We start from the raw sequence: 18263 nt of genomic DNA, 5'->3' as shown, positions 1-18263 counted from the left end.
AACTGAAGAGACCACTTTTCAATATAGTCAATGCTCTCATTAGATTAATACGGAAGCAGAAAATTTTTCAGTGTCCCTTTCTTCCTTCAAGATTAAAGCATAAAGCCCCGTAATGTTACCTGAGACACTCTGTTGACTTCCTGCAGGGTTATGTCCTTTCCACCTGTGATATTATACACAACGCCAGTAGCTGATTGAATTGAACATCCAATCAGAGGAGCCAAAGTCGCCTGTTCAGCTGCTTCATCTGCACGGTTTTTGCTGGAGGAAACACCTACTCCGAGCATTGCAGTTCCTGAGTTTTTCATGACTGCCTTTACATCTGCAAAATCCACATTCGCCAATGTAAAATGCAGTTTCATAAAGCAGTAATACAGAAGACAACATTCCAAACCACATAACAGTTAACTAAAAAGATGTGAACGGTAAGTAGCAACTAATAAGCTCATGGTATCATTCAATTGTCTAAGCATACTTGGGAAGGAAACATTTGTTTTTATACTTGGGAAGGAAACAAAATGGTGTCTACTTATATTATACTTCACCTTTTCAAAAGTAATTTCTCCCATTCCTGTTTTATACGGTTCATACACCATAGGAGTCAAACATACTTTACTCAGTTTGGAACAAGTTTTCATCAGTGAAACGACCAACTGCCACTGCCATTATTTATACTTCAACTTAACACCCGTGTGTGGAATTCAAGCCATGAATAAGGATTTCATCCAACCTGCAAGGAATTCAAGCCATAAACAAGAAAAGGAGACAAAGCATATAATTTCTATGTAGAGAAGAATAATTTCAGGGGAGCAGATTTAACCTGTTAGTGTAACCAAATTTAAAGACGGGCATGAACAATGTGGAAAATATGCTCAATTCAAAACACATACCACTTACATGTGCGTGAAACCACAAAGGAAACAAGTCAAGGTGCTTCTTGGCATATGAATGTGAAGGATGTTCCCACTTCATCAACTGTTCATGCTCTTGAAGGTATGGCAAAGCCTCATCACAATTGTTGAGTATGAACCAATGCACTACCTCTATGTCCTTTTTGGTAAACAATTCACCTTTTACAGAATCTCCGAATGGTCGCGCAGTTTGGGCAAAAATAGACAATTTCTCTTTTCTGACACCATCGTCATTGTTACGTTGAGAACGATTGAAAGTTGTCTCAACGTCTTGAAGATACATTGCACAAAAAGTAAGTGACTTATATGCGACCCATGCCTCCATAAGTAATCCTTAGGGCTTTGCCCTGTTTCGGACACACTTTTTCAACTCACCAAGATATATGCACAAATAAAAGGTATGCTATAAATTATTCAAAGCATTCGTTAATCATGAATCTGTTTTATATAATAAGTACCTTTCTATTGGATACATCCATAGACAGTTCATTGGTCTGGCAAACAATGCCTCATTTGGCAAGCGAATCATCATGTGAATCATACTTGTAAAGAAAGCTGAGGGAAATATCTGTTCGAACTTGCATAAGACGTTCACAATGTCGTCTTACAATTGTTTAACATTTGACTTCCACAAACACCTTGCAGTCAACTGCGAAAAAAATGTCGACAACAACACAATTGGTTTCACCACATTACGAGGCAATAAGTGTTGAATACCAACCGGAAAAAGGTGTTGGAGTATCACATGACAGTCATGACTCTGCATGTTTGAAAATTTACACCCCTTCATGTTCATGCAACGCGAGATATTGGAAGTATACCCATCTGGAAACTTTACAAAATAAATAAAGTTGAAAAACTCTTTCTTCCCATTCGACTTAACTATAAAAAAGGAATGGCCTTTCTTCAATGTACCACTGACTTTCTTCATCCACAAGGATCACCTAATGCCCATTCGTTCCAAATTGAGGCGAGCTTCAATCGTGTCTTTTGCTTTTTCTTTCAATGTCTTGAAATTGTCCTGACCAAAGTATCAAACATATTTTTCTCAATATGCATAACATCGAGGTTGTGTCTCAATTTTAACTTTAACCAGTACGGGAGCTTAAGTGACATACTCTTGTACGTCCAGTTCAGGTGTGTAGTTGGTCTGGGGTTACTGACCCCTTTGCCGAAATGATCAAATTCCAAACGGTTTAACTGATCCAAAATCTCATCTCCAGACCATTCTCTTAGTCTTGGCCGAGTCTCTTTTGTGCCGTGGAAGGCTTTATCATTCTAATGCCACTCGTTATCCCAAGGGAGCCATCTATGATAACCAAGATAACAGACTTTTCTCACATGCCAAGACGATGTTACGTTCTCCTTGCATATTGGACATGCCAAATAACCCTTAGTCATCCACCCAGAAACATTGCATACGCTGGAAAATCGTTTACTGTCCACATCACTGCCACTTGCATTGTGAACATCTGCCCAATATACTTATCGTATGTACGAACACCATTTTCCCATAAATCTTTTAGCTCATCAACCAACGGCCACAAATAAACATCAATGGACTTTCATGGATCTTTGGTAATTAATAGAGTCAACATCATGTTTTTTTTTTTTTTTTCATGCACTTCCAAGGCAGCGGATTATAAGGAAACACGATGACCGACCAAGTGCTGTGGATATGGTTTAAAACCCCTAACAGATTAAAGCCGTCAGTGGCAAGTCCTAATCTGATGTTGCGCAGGTCAGCTGCAAAATCAAGGTACATCTAATCGAATTCTTTCCATGCCTCTCCATCTGTAGGATGCCTCATAACATCGTCATTTATCCATCCTTCTTTATGTCATCTCATGTTGGTTGCGCTATGCATCGACATGTACAATCACAACAACCTAGGCTTCAATGGAAGATAACGCATTACTTTTTGTGGAATCTTGGTCTTTCTATTTCGTGATGTCATTTTAAACCTCGGCTCATTGCAGATAGAGCATTTATCCAACTGTTTGTTCTCCTTATAGAACAATATACAATTATTTACACATGCGTGAATTTTTTCATACCCCAATCCGAGACCCTTCAACACTTTTTGGACACTTTTATGATCTTCAGGTAAACAATTCTCCTTTAGAAGCATCCTTTTGATAACTCCCAAAAAGTAATCAAAACACTTGTTTGACAAACGAAATTTGATCTTTCCATGCATCAACTCCACAATTGCTATGAGCATTGAAAAGTTCTCGCAACCTGGATATAATTCTTGCTTGGCATTTTTCAATAGTTTTTTAATGCCTCACTGTCCATGGTTGGACAACCGTCATCTCCCTCTTCCTAATTGGTGTTGCTCGAGGCGTATAGATAAACGTCATTTAGAATATTCATAACTTGTTCACTAGGATCCACACTAGATTCAACAGTCTCCACTCGTGCCACATATGAAGACGAAGCTTGGTTCAATCCTTCTCCATGCTAATATTGTTAACTACATTGCAATTTTTGGGAATTGAAAAGAAAATCAAGAAAAAAGATGAAGAGAAGAAAGATGAACACATAGAGTTTTAGAGAGAGAGAAAGATTTAGAGAGAGAAATATGCTTTTGTATTAATTGATAGAATAAAGGTTACACAATTGCTTTCATAAGAGAAAGCCTAACTACTCTAACCAACTTACTAACTGTATTGCTAACTTGGATACTTAATACTCCCCTTCAATCTTAACTGGGGAAACCCAGTTTGAGATTGGAAGAACATCTGCAATCACTGCTAGGAAACCATAAAACAGAACACAGAGTTGAACCATCTGCAATCTTACAATTCCACTTCATCCAATTTGAGACATCTGCTTGATCTTCATAGCTGCAATAATGAAACCCATAAGGGATTTGGGCGTCACTGTAGCACCTTGACTAAGCACCACCTAGAGCTCCTGCCATGACAGTAGCTGCAGTAATAGTTATATGGAGACCAATTGGCTGATGTTGAAGAGATTCTACATGAACATATGGCCCCCTTTGCTTTTGAAGGTCAACATTAGCTGTCAGTCCTAATCCATCACGACTCTGATCTTGACCCATGTTAACTACATTGACAAGTATCCAGAACCAAATCTATACTCAAGAACGGTGCAATTTCATATTGGTTATTTCCCAAAGAATTTCAACCCTTACAGATACAATCTTCCCATCCAAAAAATCCAATATTCCTCTGCCTCTCACATGAGTTTCAATCAAAGAACAACCTTGTATAAAGGAGTCGTAGCACACCTTCATGCTGGTATAACAACTTTTTACGGGTAAACCCTTCGTGGGATTTACCGTTAACAATCTCATTCAACTTGGCTTTGGCCTTTAATATTTACAAAAAACATAAAATTAACAAACTATAATGTCGCATCGGCCTTAACTATAGCACCACGAGATCGCCCTTCGTGGATTTTACCAAAAACAACTTCTTTAAATAGTGGCATCAGCCTTCACAATTTCAACAACTGAATCTATGTAGGATTACCCTTCATGGGATTCACCTACTCAAAACATGAGAATACCCTTTGTGGGATTTACTGTTAACAACTTCTTCTACCCTTCGTGGGATTTACCTATTCATATCACGGAATTACTCTACGTGGGATTTACCATGTACAGCTTTTTTAAACTTCATTGTATAATCAGACTTACGGTAAATTCATGCTAACAACTGAGTTGGTTAGACTCTGAAATTATAGGCTGAGATAAGAAAATATACTGCACAACCACAATATAAACGAATTGTAAGTAATCCCATCGGGATCTATTCCTTTGCTTACCATTTCTGATACCACTTGTAAAGCTCGAACTCTATCTCCACGGTTCCACAGTGCACTGAACATGGTGTTGTATAAGCTCACATTCGAAGGACATCCCACTTCACCGAGGTTCTCAAAGAGTTACAAAGCCTGATCAGCCTTTCCACTCTTACACAACGCAGCCAATATCATATTATAGTTCATAATATCTGGCAAGCAGTTATCCGATATCATGTAATCCAAAAACTCTATTGCCAATCCAATCTCCCCTCTTTGCAGAAAGCAGAAACCAACAGATCATAACTATAAGCATCCGGAGTCAATCCCTTGTTCTTCAAAAGAGGTGCATGGACATGATCGATAAAGGCCACAAGCAAATATGAAAACAAGAAACAACTCATGCAAGACACTGTTGGATTTCTGATTCCCTTAATCTAGGTCCATCAATGTTGTGAATGACAACACATACTATACATTCATTTGTCGTATCTTCTGATCCATCCAAAAATGCAAGAAGATCATCCATGAACCTAGAACTAAATGGTTGTTGCACTTTTGACGAGCTTCTAGAAGGAGTCCTTTTGGTTTTCAATTGATCCCACAGAAGTTCAGCTAAGGCTACCTAAGGTTCTAAAAAACGCTAGAGGCTAGTCGAACGGCGGGCTAGTGCCTAGGGCCTAGGCAGCTAGGTGGTGCCTAGGCAGATTTAGGTAAATTTCTTGTATATCTTGTAAATAAATGCATATTGACACTTACAAAAAATTATACTTGTATGAAATCCATGGATAAGATAATAAAAGAATGATAAAATACAAAAAGAGTATCCAACAAGTCTAAAATTTAAAACACATTAAGCATATATGTCATATAACCATAGTGAGGAGTATTGTAGGATGACACATGTACAACAAGTTCACAATTTAAAACAACATAAAATGGAAAATAGGAGGAAAATAAGGAAATTTAGTAATGTAAGATACTTATTTTTAGCATCCCAGAATTTAAGTTGATACACAACACACCTATTTTATAAAATTAACAAAATTTCAAGGTATAATTAGAACTTAGACTTTAAACAAATTTCACAAAAATATATATATATATATATATATATATATATATATATATATAAAATAAAAAAAATAAAAAAAACCACCCAACCGCCTAGGGCGTTTTTTAGAACACTGAGGCTACCACAAAGACTTCACATGAAACTTTTGAGTTGGGCATTTCGACAAACACCTGGATTGCACCCATGTCTGATCTTTCTTTTATACCAAAGAACAGAATAGAGATCAAAGAATTCACTGACCCATTCCTTCAAACAGTTGGAGTGCACACAATCATAACCTGAAGAGCTCCCAAGATTTGCAATCTTGAACAAACAACAACCATTTCCTATACAAAACAGAGAACAAAAACAGTACTTTCTTTGAGCAGCAATCCAAACTGAACAAATTGAATCCCCAAGACCATCTTCAAGACTCAGAATTACCAATTAAGTAATGAACAACTATTTCTTCATATACCCAATTAAGTAATTAGCAACACCACCTCCATGAATCGAAAAACTGTGCTAGTCACCTACTGATCAAAGCAAGTAATTGAAACCAATTCACAGTCCACTGTTCTAATCAAAGATCTCTAAGAACCCTCCAAGAATCAACAAATCGAGTTACCCAATAATGAAATTAAGCAACTGAATCAGAAAAGCAACATTACCAGGCAAGTAGTGCAAACGCCAAGAGTTGCCCAACCGCCATGATCAAGCTATCAACGAAACCTCCGCAATCGGACCCAGAATACTGAGTCTCCTTGTATTGCTTTATGTACCTCTTAGCAAGATTAACATAGAAGAAAAGCGGTTTCTTGTTGTTAGAGACCTGAATTCTGTTCTTCTTCGGCGCCTCAACCGATTGCGGCGGTGGAGATGCGACTCTCTGCATTTGCTCTGAAATTTTCTCCAACTTTTGATCTCTCGCGTTCGATCGGGAATGAGGAGACTCATGAATTTGATTGGAAAGAAATCAACCCATAAGTAAAAGAATGATCACGGAAGCACCCAGAAACTTAACATAATTCCATCATCCCATTTCTTACTAAATGAAATCGAACATTTTCGAATGTCTCCCACATTGAGTTGTTACACCTCTTCCATGGACATCGGATATGAGTTGAACCTAGGTTGTGTCTAGTTGCGAATTCAATGAACTCATTTATTCCATCCAAGTACTCAACATCACATCTATTATGATTATGTATCCATTGTCTGTCCATTTTGTTTGCAATCCCAATAAAAGTACAAGAGTTACAATAACTTCAACTATTGTCTTGACACCTTATTCCTCTGGTAAGGGTCTTATCCCATTCAGGAATGCACAATTATGTACTGTAATTTACGATTCCAATGGATTAAATTTTGACGTGCGTTAATTTCGGCAGCATCTCCGTACAGTTCTTCAAGTGCACGTTGTAGATACATAATATCCACCGTGTAATCGAAGAACATCAAGAAATGTTACCAAAATTTCCACTATCGAAACCTAATCTGTGAACTGCAAACTACAACACATAACTATGCATTCCCAAATTGTCCAAAAAATGAGACAATTCAAGAATTAATTGGACCTCAGTCATGCTTTCGCATCCATACACGACATCCAACTAATTCTCAAACGGGAAACTAAGCTTTTCTTGAAAAAAGTGTACGAAGTTAAGTAGTATTAACTTCGTACAACACAAAACAATTTTGTACTTGATGTACAAAAATATGTGCATACAAATAAATTAAATCACAATAATTAGTGAAACTAAATTAAATAGATACAAACTATTAATCCTTCTAAACCAAAAAATGGGACAATTCCATATTGACATCACCCAAAATTTCTACTTTCCACAGTTTAACTTCTTGTTTACCCCTTCCACTCCTGCCTTAAAATTATTGTTTAAGGACCTATATGATGAGACCATGTATTCTAAATTGTAAAGGGTAGAGACTGCACCTAAAATGATTACTAACCACGTAATAGAACAGTGGTTTGACAAAGCTGTAAACTAGCTTCTTCTCTAAGTCTAACATTCTAGTTTCCTCCTCCCAATTTGGTGAGAAATGAAATCTATCCATTTTTTAGGACACATCAATCTATCCCTAAATTAGAGTTAACTGAGCAGTTTGCAGTTTCTTAGCTTTTGTTTCCCTAAACCTATCAAAATCCTTCATACTCCTAGTCATTCATTCTACTCATTCAATTGTTCAAAACCAAAACTCAACTTGTTAAAAATAAATCGACAAAGACACAACATTAAGTTGCTTGAATGCAAAACTCAGAAGTCCAAATTCCAGAAAATAATTAAAGAAAAACATAAATACACAAAAATAAAAAAAATCCAAACATAAATGTAATCAATAAATAGTTAATTAATTAATCAAATAAATACAATACCTGAAGGTGAAGATGGTGAGGGTTGAGAGAGATGGAGAGTCTGAAAGAGAGTGAAAGAGAAAGGTTGAGTGTGAAGAAAAAGGCCCCTATAGGTGGTTATTTTAGGAAGAAAAAAAAAAGTCGTCGACTTTGCGCGACGCCACCTAAGTCGTGCAAAGTTGGGAAAAAAACCGTAAAACATTCTTGGTTTGGTGCCAAAATCTTGCGCAAACTGCCTTTGAGCGACGTAGGTGCACCTTCATCGTGCAAAGGCAGTTTGCGCGACGTTTTGTGTTTAGCGTCGTGCAAACATACTTTGCGCGACGAAATTTGCTGCGTCACGCAAATGTGTTTTTGTACTAGTGACTGTTATTGTTCTTTTATTAATTCCCAAATGTAAGTGCAAATAGAAAATTCAATACTTTCTTCCACCTTATGATTTGGATACATGCTTAAAAGTTGAAATATGATTCTGATGTATAATTATGTGTCGTTTTGATGGGCTTTAAGCAGGGTAACAGCATATGACTGTTGCTACATTATTAGAAGAGAGAAGGTTCCAAACCCATCTGAACACCAAGACAAAAGCTATTGTGATTTACAATCTGAACCGAAAGATAATGGTTTATAAGCTAACTAGCTAAGCGTCCATTTAATAATTATTTCATTTTTATTTTTGTGTTGGAGATAGAGATACATTGAAGTAACGATTTATAAGAGCAGTGGAGAAAGAATGGTAGGAGACGTTAAAAAAATGTACAAGGAAAGGTATACAAAACTAAAAACCCAAAACATATTTATGTTGTTTTCACTTTGAAGATTTTATTTTTGTTTACTTTTAATGCAGCCCGACTCTAAAGAAAAACTGCAAAAGTTCAAAGCGATGTGATATCCACACACCCTATTTTACTTCTCACACACCCTTCTAATTTTTAGCCGTCGGATGGGATGAATTAAAGAAGATTAACGGACAGAAATTAACAAGGGGTGTGTGAGAAGTAATTTGGGGTGTGGTTTTACTTGCACGTCAAAGAATTTATCTTTAGTGGCCAAAATACGAATCAAAGTTATCCTTTTCCTCCCACAAACAAGCTTCTTTGATTCGTTCTGATTGCATGCTATGGCACACCCGTACAAAAAGTATAATAGAATTGAGAAAAGCTTGCGAGAGGACCATGACTAAATATATTCAATATCTTAAGAAAATAATAAAAACAATTTATACCACTGACAGTCTCACAGTAAGCTTAACCCTATCCAATTACATAGAAGGAACTAATTAAACATGATGAAATTAATGTCGTTAAATAATCATAATTCACTCGAAAGCCCACTGGTTCTCCCTACGAATCTTTTCTTCTTCCTCTGGAGTGAAATCGTTCTTGATGTTGAAGGTCGTGCGAATCTGTTCAGGTGTCTTCCCCTTGATCATGTCCGCCACAGTCTGACACGTCAGGTCAAGTAGGCCCTTGATGTCGAGATAGTTTGCCGCCATTATTAGGTCATAGAGAGTGTTCTGGTCGATCTTCATGAACTTGGCGTCCCACTCCTTGACATTTTTCTCGCCGTCAGCAGCAGTAGCCCCCTCATCTTCACGATGCTTCCTGCAGTACTCGATGACCTTTGCAAGGATGGCGCTCGTCACGTTTGGCAAAGGAATGGCATTGCCAGCGCATCCGTCCTCCACCATGTGTTTGATGGTCTGCGACTCCATAGCCACCGCCTCTTCCACCTCGAACATCTCGTCGTCGGAGCTTTTTAGGGTTATCTTCTTCTTCAAATCCGCTGATGATGATGAGGCCATTGTCTTGCTCTTTCAAAAATTATTAAGTTTGAGAAAACTTGGGAGATTAATTCAATTCGCTTTGAGGGTTGACTGAATGCTTTGTGTTTCAAAGGGTGCGAGATATTGGGGATTTTATACTACTAAGTCCCTGTCTAGATGAGAGATCTTTTATCTTGTCCGTGTAGGAACAGGAGAGCAATTCCTTTTTGTTTCCGGATTAGTTTAGTAAATTTAAAAAAAAATATTCTCATATTCCGTATAGGAGAAGTATTTTTCTGGGTTTGTTTTTTCGGTCGCTTCTTTTTCTCTCCGTGTGATTAGTAGTGATCCAAAAATTGATCTATGAGTGTGGGCGACGTGTAAAACATCCTGAATTTTTTGAAACAAAAAATACCTTTACAAATTAAACCATACTATTATGATTCATACTTTATGGAAGAAACAAGGCTACAAGCTTAATAATTTGCCACAACAATTTTTCGTGCTAGTAGCTGCGGAGTTGTAGGAAACTGATAACAGAAGCGGTGCTGTGGGCATCATCGAAGCATGAATCGATGGTTTCGAACCAGTAAGCGCAATTGTGGCTGCAGAAGAGTCATTTGAGTGTGGCCTCTTTTATACAATCACTATACTTTTTATCGCCAGTTGGCATGTTTAACAATCATTAACAATAAAACTAAAGCATAAATTTTATCAAACAAAAAAAAAAAAAATGAAAGCATAAGCCCTCCCATTTAACCCTTCAATTGGTGATTAGGACAATCACAAATCAAGCATATTTTGAGTACATAATAGTTTATTTTTCTCAATTTTTTCATGTAAAATCTTATATAGTGTGAAATTTATACCGTCACATAATGGTATTACTTTATTTATATTCCGTCGTCTACACCTATTATAATTTATAACACATAAATAGTAAAATCACGCATTTGTGTGGCTTGTAACATACACATACATTTCTCCTTCAACATGTATATACAACCTTCTTGTTTTATAAAAATTTATTTTCTTGTGTGACCAGTGGATAACATTACTAATTAATCAAACATGTAAATGTTGTAAAAGGAGAAAAACTTGTGTAAGGCTCAACTTGCCACTAAATTTTGTTGGGAAAAAAAATCTTATCACTTGAATATGAAATATTTGCGGCCATTTAACAATTATTTCTTTTTCGATTTCTAGTTTTCACCGTTTTTTTCTTTGAGATGTGAGAAAACTATATGAGGGAATAGAGGAATAAATAAGGGTGGTGGGAGAAAGGCAAAAAAAAAAACAAAGACAAATGAATGAAAACATAATCGTGAATGTGAAAATAATTAAAATAGTTTTTGGTTTTAGTAGAATGATTCTTTGTTTTGTCACTTTTGTCAGATCACTCTCTTTCATTTCAGATTGTAACTCACACCAGCTTTTATCTTGCTGTTCTGCTGGGTTTAGATTCAAATAATGTGATTCAAGTTTCAACTTTAAGTATGTATCCAAAAGATAAGGTTGAAGAAAGTATTGAATCTTCTATTTGCTGATACATTTGGGAGTTTTTTCAAAACAACAATAATTAACATTTGGGAGTTTTGGGAGCATAATTCTGTCGTTGAAAATACAGTCACTACAATATATCACTACGTTATAAAAACCATGAGTACTGGCATTCAAAACAATTTACGCGGTGTCCTTTGTAGAGATGAATTAACGTACATACAACATGGTGCAAAAGAGGAGTGATATGACTTCATCTGTTTATCTCATTACAACAATTATAAAAATTATACAGATGCCATAGTTATTCATGTGACATTCAGAGAAATTTTTTTGTAACTGCTAAGCTTTTTTTTTTTTTTTTTTCCGCTACATATGTGCATAAGCCTTATGCGTCCTGAATAAATTAAGCGAAAAACCTATATGTATGCATGTGTTATGCCTATCCTTACCATATGCGGAATAAGAAGACAAGACTATAATGTATGCCGAAGCTCTCTTGATTGAATGCCAAAAGGGGGAAGTACTCCCAGATGATTCATATGGGACATGATACCGGTGACTGTAAGGCTTAAAAGGTTTGGTTTCACCCTGCAACAGAAGTGCAAATCTTCTTCAGAAAATTACTTCACGCGATGACATTTTTGGGAGTTGTAAATTTATAAAACATGAGCAGCAAAGGATCATTATACTAAATGATAAACTTGAAAAAGCAGATTATCTTACCTAAGCGATCGAGAAATGACAAATAAAATTGTAAGATCAATTCTAATGCATTATGAGAGGCTTACAATTTCTGGGGCAAAATCGATTCATGATTCCCTGCTGTCCATATCCAAGGTTGATAAGCAACACTTCTCTCGACGAATCTTCCCCAAGTATCCCACCTGACATTATCATGATTTGGGTTTAATTCGTAATGAGTAAGTGTCTTATTTGAGTCATACGTCTGTCCCAGATCCCCTGCAAATGATATTAGATGTAAGCAAATACACCAGAGCCCAGCAATTTACATCACGAAACACTAACAGTTGAGTCTCGTCATTATTCAGTTCCCAAGTTAAGGCAAACTCTTCCAATTTACGGAGTTGCACATATACCAGAGTACAAGTTTCATAAGAAACAGAATTATAATTTGGTTTCCCATCTTTCGAGATGAATGGAAGAGGCACATTGCAACAACCTCAAACTAGTAAATAGCATGAAATTTTCTTTGGATCCCAATTCCACAAGTTGAACCAAATCTAAGTAGCTACATCACTTTAGGATGCATCCTATTCTGATACAAAACACTCACCTATGAATCCAAATGTGTAAGTGGCGTCCGGACCAACTTCAGGTGGAGTAATAAACCAGAACTTCCGCTCAGTGTGGCCAATTCCAACCACATAGTAGTATTTGGTATTGAACTGGACATAATATATATATATATATATATATATATATATATATAATCGAGTTCATTGGTTAGATGCTTTGGCTTCTTTAACACTTTCTTCAGTTGCAAATGCAGGCACAATTATGTTGTGATTAAAGCCCATGTACTCCTCTAGCATCCAACTTCAGATCTCTTCCATCACAATTGAGAGTATATTCACGTATATAAATGTTCTCTTAAGGTCCTCATTTGAAGATCCTTTTTTATGAGTCATCAGTTTAATATTATGGTAGATTACGCTATCAACTTAAATAATCTATATTACATTGAAATACAATATTTCTACGAAATGATTAAAAAAGAATTCTCGCATGAAACCTTCGGTCTTCTTCCCCTACCATCCCTCCCCTCCTTCACATCCCTTTTCTCTCTCCATCTTCTCTCGAGATTGATCACTCCCCTCGTCTCCTCTCCTCTCCTCTTGAGTTTTTTTGTTTTTTCTTTCGTGTATGAAAAAAGGAGAGAGACCTATTTCAAGATTTTCACTATAGATAATTTCATATGAAAAAATGGTTCATGCTTTCAAAGAAAAAGGGGATCCCAATTTTCTAAAACCACACAACTTCAGTTTTTGGTGTTTTGTAACTAACTGGATTTGGATATTATTGATAAAAATATGATGAAATTGGATGTGTAAAGTTGCTAGGTTACGCAATTGGATTTGTTGGGTTTAGATATTTGATGAGGAGACTAGCTTTTGCAGATGGAAGGGATTCGACATGACATGAAACATTCTTCTCTCTTCTTATTTTTTATTTTTTTTATTTTTGTTTATCAATTAGTTTTTTATTTCTATGTAACAAGAATTATTTAAGTTGTTAGCTTAATCTACCTTAAAATTAATTTGAGGGCTCGTATAAAAAAGACTTCATAGGTTTTCAAAATGAGGACTTTAGGAGAGCACCTCTCTGATTTTGAAAGCCTAGTGAACCATAACTCTTTATAAATCAAATAGATGAGAGATAGAGCTTTCATTACCCCTGAAGCTCATCCTTGTGTTCACATGGTTATCACCCAAGTGGAGGCCTTCAAGTTCAGTCCAAGCTACTTCAATGCTTACTCAGTGTAATGAAACTATTTAACCACATACAATTAAACTATTTAATTGCTTATCTATATCTTTGACATTTCTTCACATTCATCCTTACTCAGTGTACGATCCATTAGGTTCCAATTAGCGAGGCAATAGGCATGAACTGAGACTAACTTTCAATTTTGGAGATTAGTGTTTGCTAATCTTTAGGGCTTCCACAAATTATGAGTTGCACTTAGCAGTATGTCATGGCTATGCTAGCTAAGTAGAAGTGGTTGAAGAACCTATCCATTTACAACTACAATGCAATTCGGCCATTCTCTAATTCAATACTCTTGACCACATTGTTTAACTGATATATAGTTTGTTTCATGTCTACTATCTAATGTGATACTTCTCTATATGATTCTATCGAATGTGATTTCGAACATACTTCCTCAATCTCATTCAAATGTTTTGGCCAATGGCTCCTAAATCATATCTCAAAAAATCACATCTCAAAATATTTTCCTTCCACCAGGGAAGGTTAGAGATTTCTTGTTATACCTTCACATGTCTCCAAGACTAGGTAGCTCAACCCCAAAAAGGTCGTGGGCATCCTCAATGGAATGCATTTAACATAGTCAAAATCAAGAACCTAAGCACTAGACTATGTCTTCGGTCAGATGAATACTTTGCATATTGCAACTTATGAGCTCTTACATGATATGTATGTTAGAACTCTCTGTTGATCATTGTTCAGTGTACCCAATACCCTTTCAAACACCTATTTGTTTGTCTTAGTGTCTAATATTTGATGACTTGAGACTAGTCATACTCCCGTTTGAGTTAACATAACACATACTAGCCTTAAAAGGATTGTCATTGCGTAATTGACAATCCGTAGGCTAGGAACTTTTTAGGAATGAACAAGTGAAAGGTCTTGTTGATCTAACTTAATTAGATCACTTCTCTCATAGGTTGATTACATTCTTTGGATTTTGTTATTAATTAAACTCATGATACGATACATAGTGATTAACAATAAACTTTGCCCTTCCACTAAACAAATAAGAGTTTGACATGATAAGTATTTCATAAGATATTACATCAAATGACTGGCTTTAAGGACATACTTCCAACGGATTCTACTTGATGTCACCAAATCCTCCCCTCGACTCTCTCTAAATAACCTTACGCATTGAGACTACTCAATCAACTTTTCTAAATTTTCAGATAAACCTAAAACTCATGGAAATAATCTCATCCTCCAGTACTTTTAAATCAATCAAATCGAAAGCCATGTGTATCATCCTTTGCCAAGTACAGTATGTGAAGCAAAAAATAATCCTAAAAATCTTGGAAACGACATGTGGACTTTATTCTGAAGAAGAAAAGATTGCCCTCATTAAATTGGTAGAGCAAAAAAAATATTCCTACGCACAGTTCAGCATCCCTGGAAGTTCCAACAGTGGACTATGATTGCTCAAAGCTCCCATGCTTGTGGAATGGAAAAGTCAAATGCATTAAAGATAGGATTAATTACCAAATCTTATCTTTAATACATTCACAATTGAAGATCAACTCAAACAAGTAAGGAATCATCATCACAATCAATCGAGGATACCTAAATCATCATCTAAGATATTAGCTCCTAATTAGTACCTTGGTAGTATTATTTCCTTATTCATCCTACGGTGACATAACCTTGGCCAATGGGAAGTCGCCATGTGTAGGGTTATGCTACACCTTGGCTGCCACCTTCTTATACATGCCTCATCTCCACCAAATCTTGGTAAGCTTTGGTTAGGCATATAATCCTAAACACTCACTCTATAAACCCTAAACTTCCCCCACCTCGTGGGCGCATGATGTAGCACATGAACAACCAAGAAAAGGAGGAAGATGACAATGCTAGAAAAGAGCAATAGAATTAATCTATACTTTTTGAGAAGGAGATGGGCTTGGAGGAATGGAGGGAGACGATTCCCATTTTAATTTTATTTTTGCTTTTTGGTTCTTCTGGAAACCTCATTTTACTACTTTCATATCAGTTTTTTGTTATAATTTTTATAAACTAAAAAGAGTGGCTATAATTCCATATGGAGTCTAAAATTTGGTTATTTTTTCAAATTTTCCGAAAGCATGAAATACCCATATGCATTTATTCTTTTTCATTTCTTGGTTGTTAGTAAACGCATGCATAAATGAGAATCATACTCTTGGTTATTAGAGCAACTCTAGCCCAAGCACATAGGTTAGTCCAAAGTGGGAAAAATAGGCTGGCACCCCTTAAAACCCTTACAACCGATCCAAATAGGCTAGCACCCAGCCCAAGCCAGCTTCTAGGCCGGCCCAAAAAGTGCTGGGCTATGTGACGTCACACTGGCATCAGCATGACGTCACACTGGCATCAGCATGACGTCACAGGCCACTATAATTTTTTTTGCGTAAAATGCGTGGAAAACATGCGTGCTTGGGCCCGCATTCTTGACAGGAAAAAGGCGGCGGGGCTCGCCGTTACAGGCGCAACAGAGGGGAGCAGGATAAGCTACATGGCTCGTTTTGGGCCGTTGGATTTCCAATGGCTAGTTTTCTGGACCGTTGGATTTCTAACAGTAAAAAAAAATTTTGAAATTCAAACCCAACAACTAATGACATGGCACGTTTTGGGCCATCCTATCCCAAGATCAACGGTCCACGATTTTTGCCCCAAAAAACGTAAAAAAAAAATACAAAACGGTCATAATTATGATCGTTGGCCACGTGTCCACATCTAGGTTGTTAGATTTGAATCTTTTTCAAATCCAATAGTCCATGGCTACGTGGAAGCTCATCGAAGATGTTACGTTATGTCAATGTTGGGTTCAAATTACTCATAACCGGATTACGGGTAATGAGATGAAGTTGCAAGAAATGTGGAGTAGAATTACTACATCGTTTTGCAATAGGCTTGGAAAAGACATAAGAAGTAGTCAAGGTCATTCAAAAAAACTCAACAACTCGCTTACTTGTTGAAAAAACCGCTCTCTCTCATGCTTCCACTAATCTAAGTAGTGGGAGAAGTTTAGCGGATTAGGTGACAATGTTTTTATTTATTTATATGTATTCTACCCGCATCAATATTTTAATTTATTTATTTGTATTACACCCGTATTTTATAATATTGTCTTATCCCACATTTTACAGACATTACAAGCACAAGCATTCTACAATGCGAACAACAACAACAAATCATTCACTAGATGGGAATGTTGGGATGTTGTCAAAGATTGTCTTAGGTACAAACTTGTACCAACCAGTCCAGAAGTTGTCATGCACAACATCCTTCTACACAGTTCACCAGAAGCAAACCTGGCCGAACAGGAAGGCGACACATTTGAAGAGCAGGAAGGGACGCCTGAAGAAGTGTTGGAGCTGACTCGTTGGCCCCTAAGGCCTTAAGGTAAAAAGGCAACAAATAAAAAAGAGAGTTCTTCCAAGAATGACTACACAAAATATATGGACGAACTTGCTCGTCAAGGTGAACTGAACATGGTACGGAAACGGCTAGAAATGAGGCAAAAGCTGTGACTATGCAAACAATCTTAGCACCTACTGAGAGACGTAATGCGGCTAATGAAGAGAAATACTTAATCGAGAAAGCCAGATGCTTAGAAAAGAAAGGATGGCTCAAGCAAATCGTGACACTATGAACAAGTCTCTAGAAGGAATGTTTCCAAATTCTAAATTTTTTTGGACATCGGAGGAGGTTCTAGCTACACAAATCCTAGCAACCAAGATCCTAGCACCACATATCCTAGCTCCTTAGACTTTTTATATAATTTCTAATTTATTTTTGTACTTAATGTAATTTCGTATTTATTTGTAGTACTTTATGTAATTTCGTATTTATTTTTAGTTCTTTATTTAATTTCTTATTTATTTTTAGTACTTTATTTAAACACACCAAATAAAATTACATAAACACACCAAATAAACTTACATAAGCACACCAAATAAAATTACAAACTCACCAAATAAACTTAAAATAAAAAAAAAAAACAAACCAAATAAAATTACATAAACTCACCAAATAAAACTTACATAAAGGCACCAAATAAACTAAGAACTTTATTCTTTGCCCACAAGCTCCTTTTAAGTTTCTTCACCTTGTTTCAATCCCCACTGGTGCTCAATCAAGTCACTTTGACGACTAAAGTGCATGTATGGTTGTTGCATTGCAGTATATCGATCAATGATCAATTAATTGTAACATCCATCCATTTCCAATAGCTCATGTTGCACGGGATCTTCACTGCGGTCATGAGCACAATAAATACGTGTTCTGGAGTTGTTCATCATGTTCGGCTCGTATTCATTGATGACATCATAATCATATTCATCTTTCACAATCATGTTATGGAGAATGATACATGTCATCATGATGGATCGAAGA

At 36.5% G+C, this 18263-nt stretch overlaps 1 protein-coding gene across 1 annotated transcript; it reads right to left on the bottom strand.

Moving 5' to 3' along the window:
• Nucleotides 1–9428: 9428 nt before the first annotated feature.
• On the bottom strand, nt 9429–9914 carry LOC137730313 (SKP1-like protein 1A). Its single transcript, XM_068469383.1, has one exon. It carries the CDS (start codon nt 9912–9914, stop codon nt 9429–9431), a length of 486 nt encoding a protein of 161 aa, XP_068325484.1.
• Nucleotides 9915–18263: the final 8349 nt, after the last annotated feature.

Source organism: Pyrus communis, chromosome 3 (genome assembly GCF_963583255.1).
Source record: "Pyrus communis chromosome 3, drPyrComm1.1, whole genome shotgun sequence".
NCBI lineage: Eukaryota > Viridiplantae > Streptophyta > Magnoliopsida > Rosales > Rosaceae > Pyrus > Pyrus communis.
The sequence above is the reverse complement of the archived record's forward strand: the minus strand, read 5'-3'. Positions and strand labels throughout refer to the sequence as shown.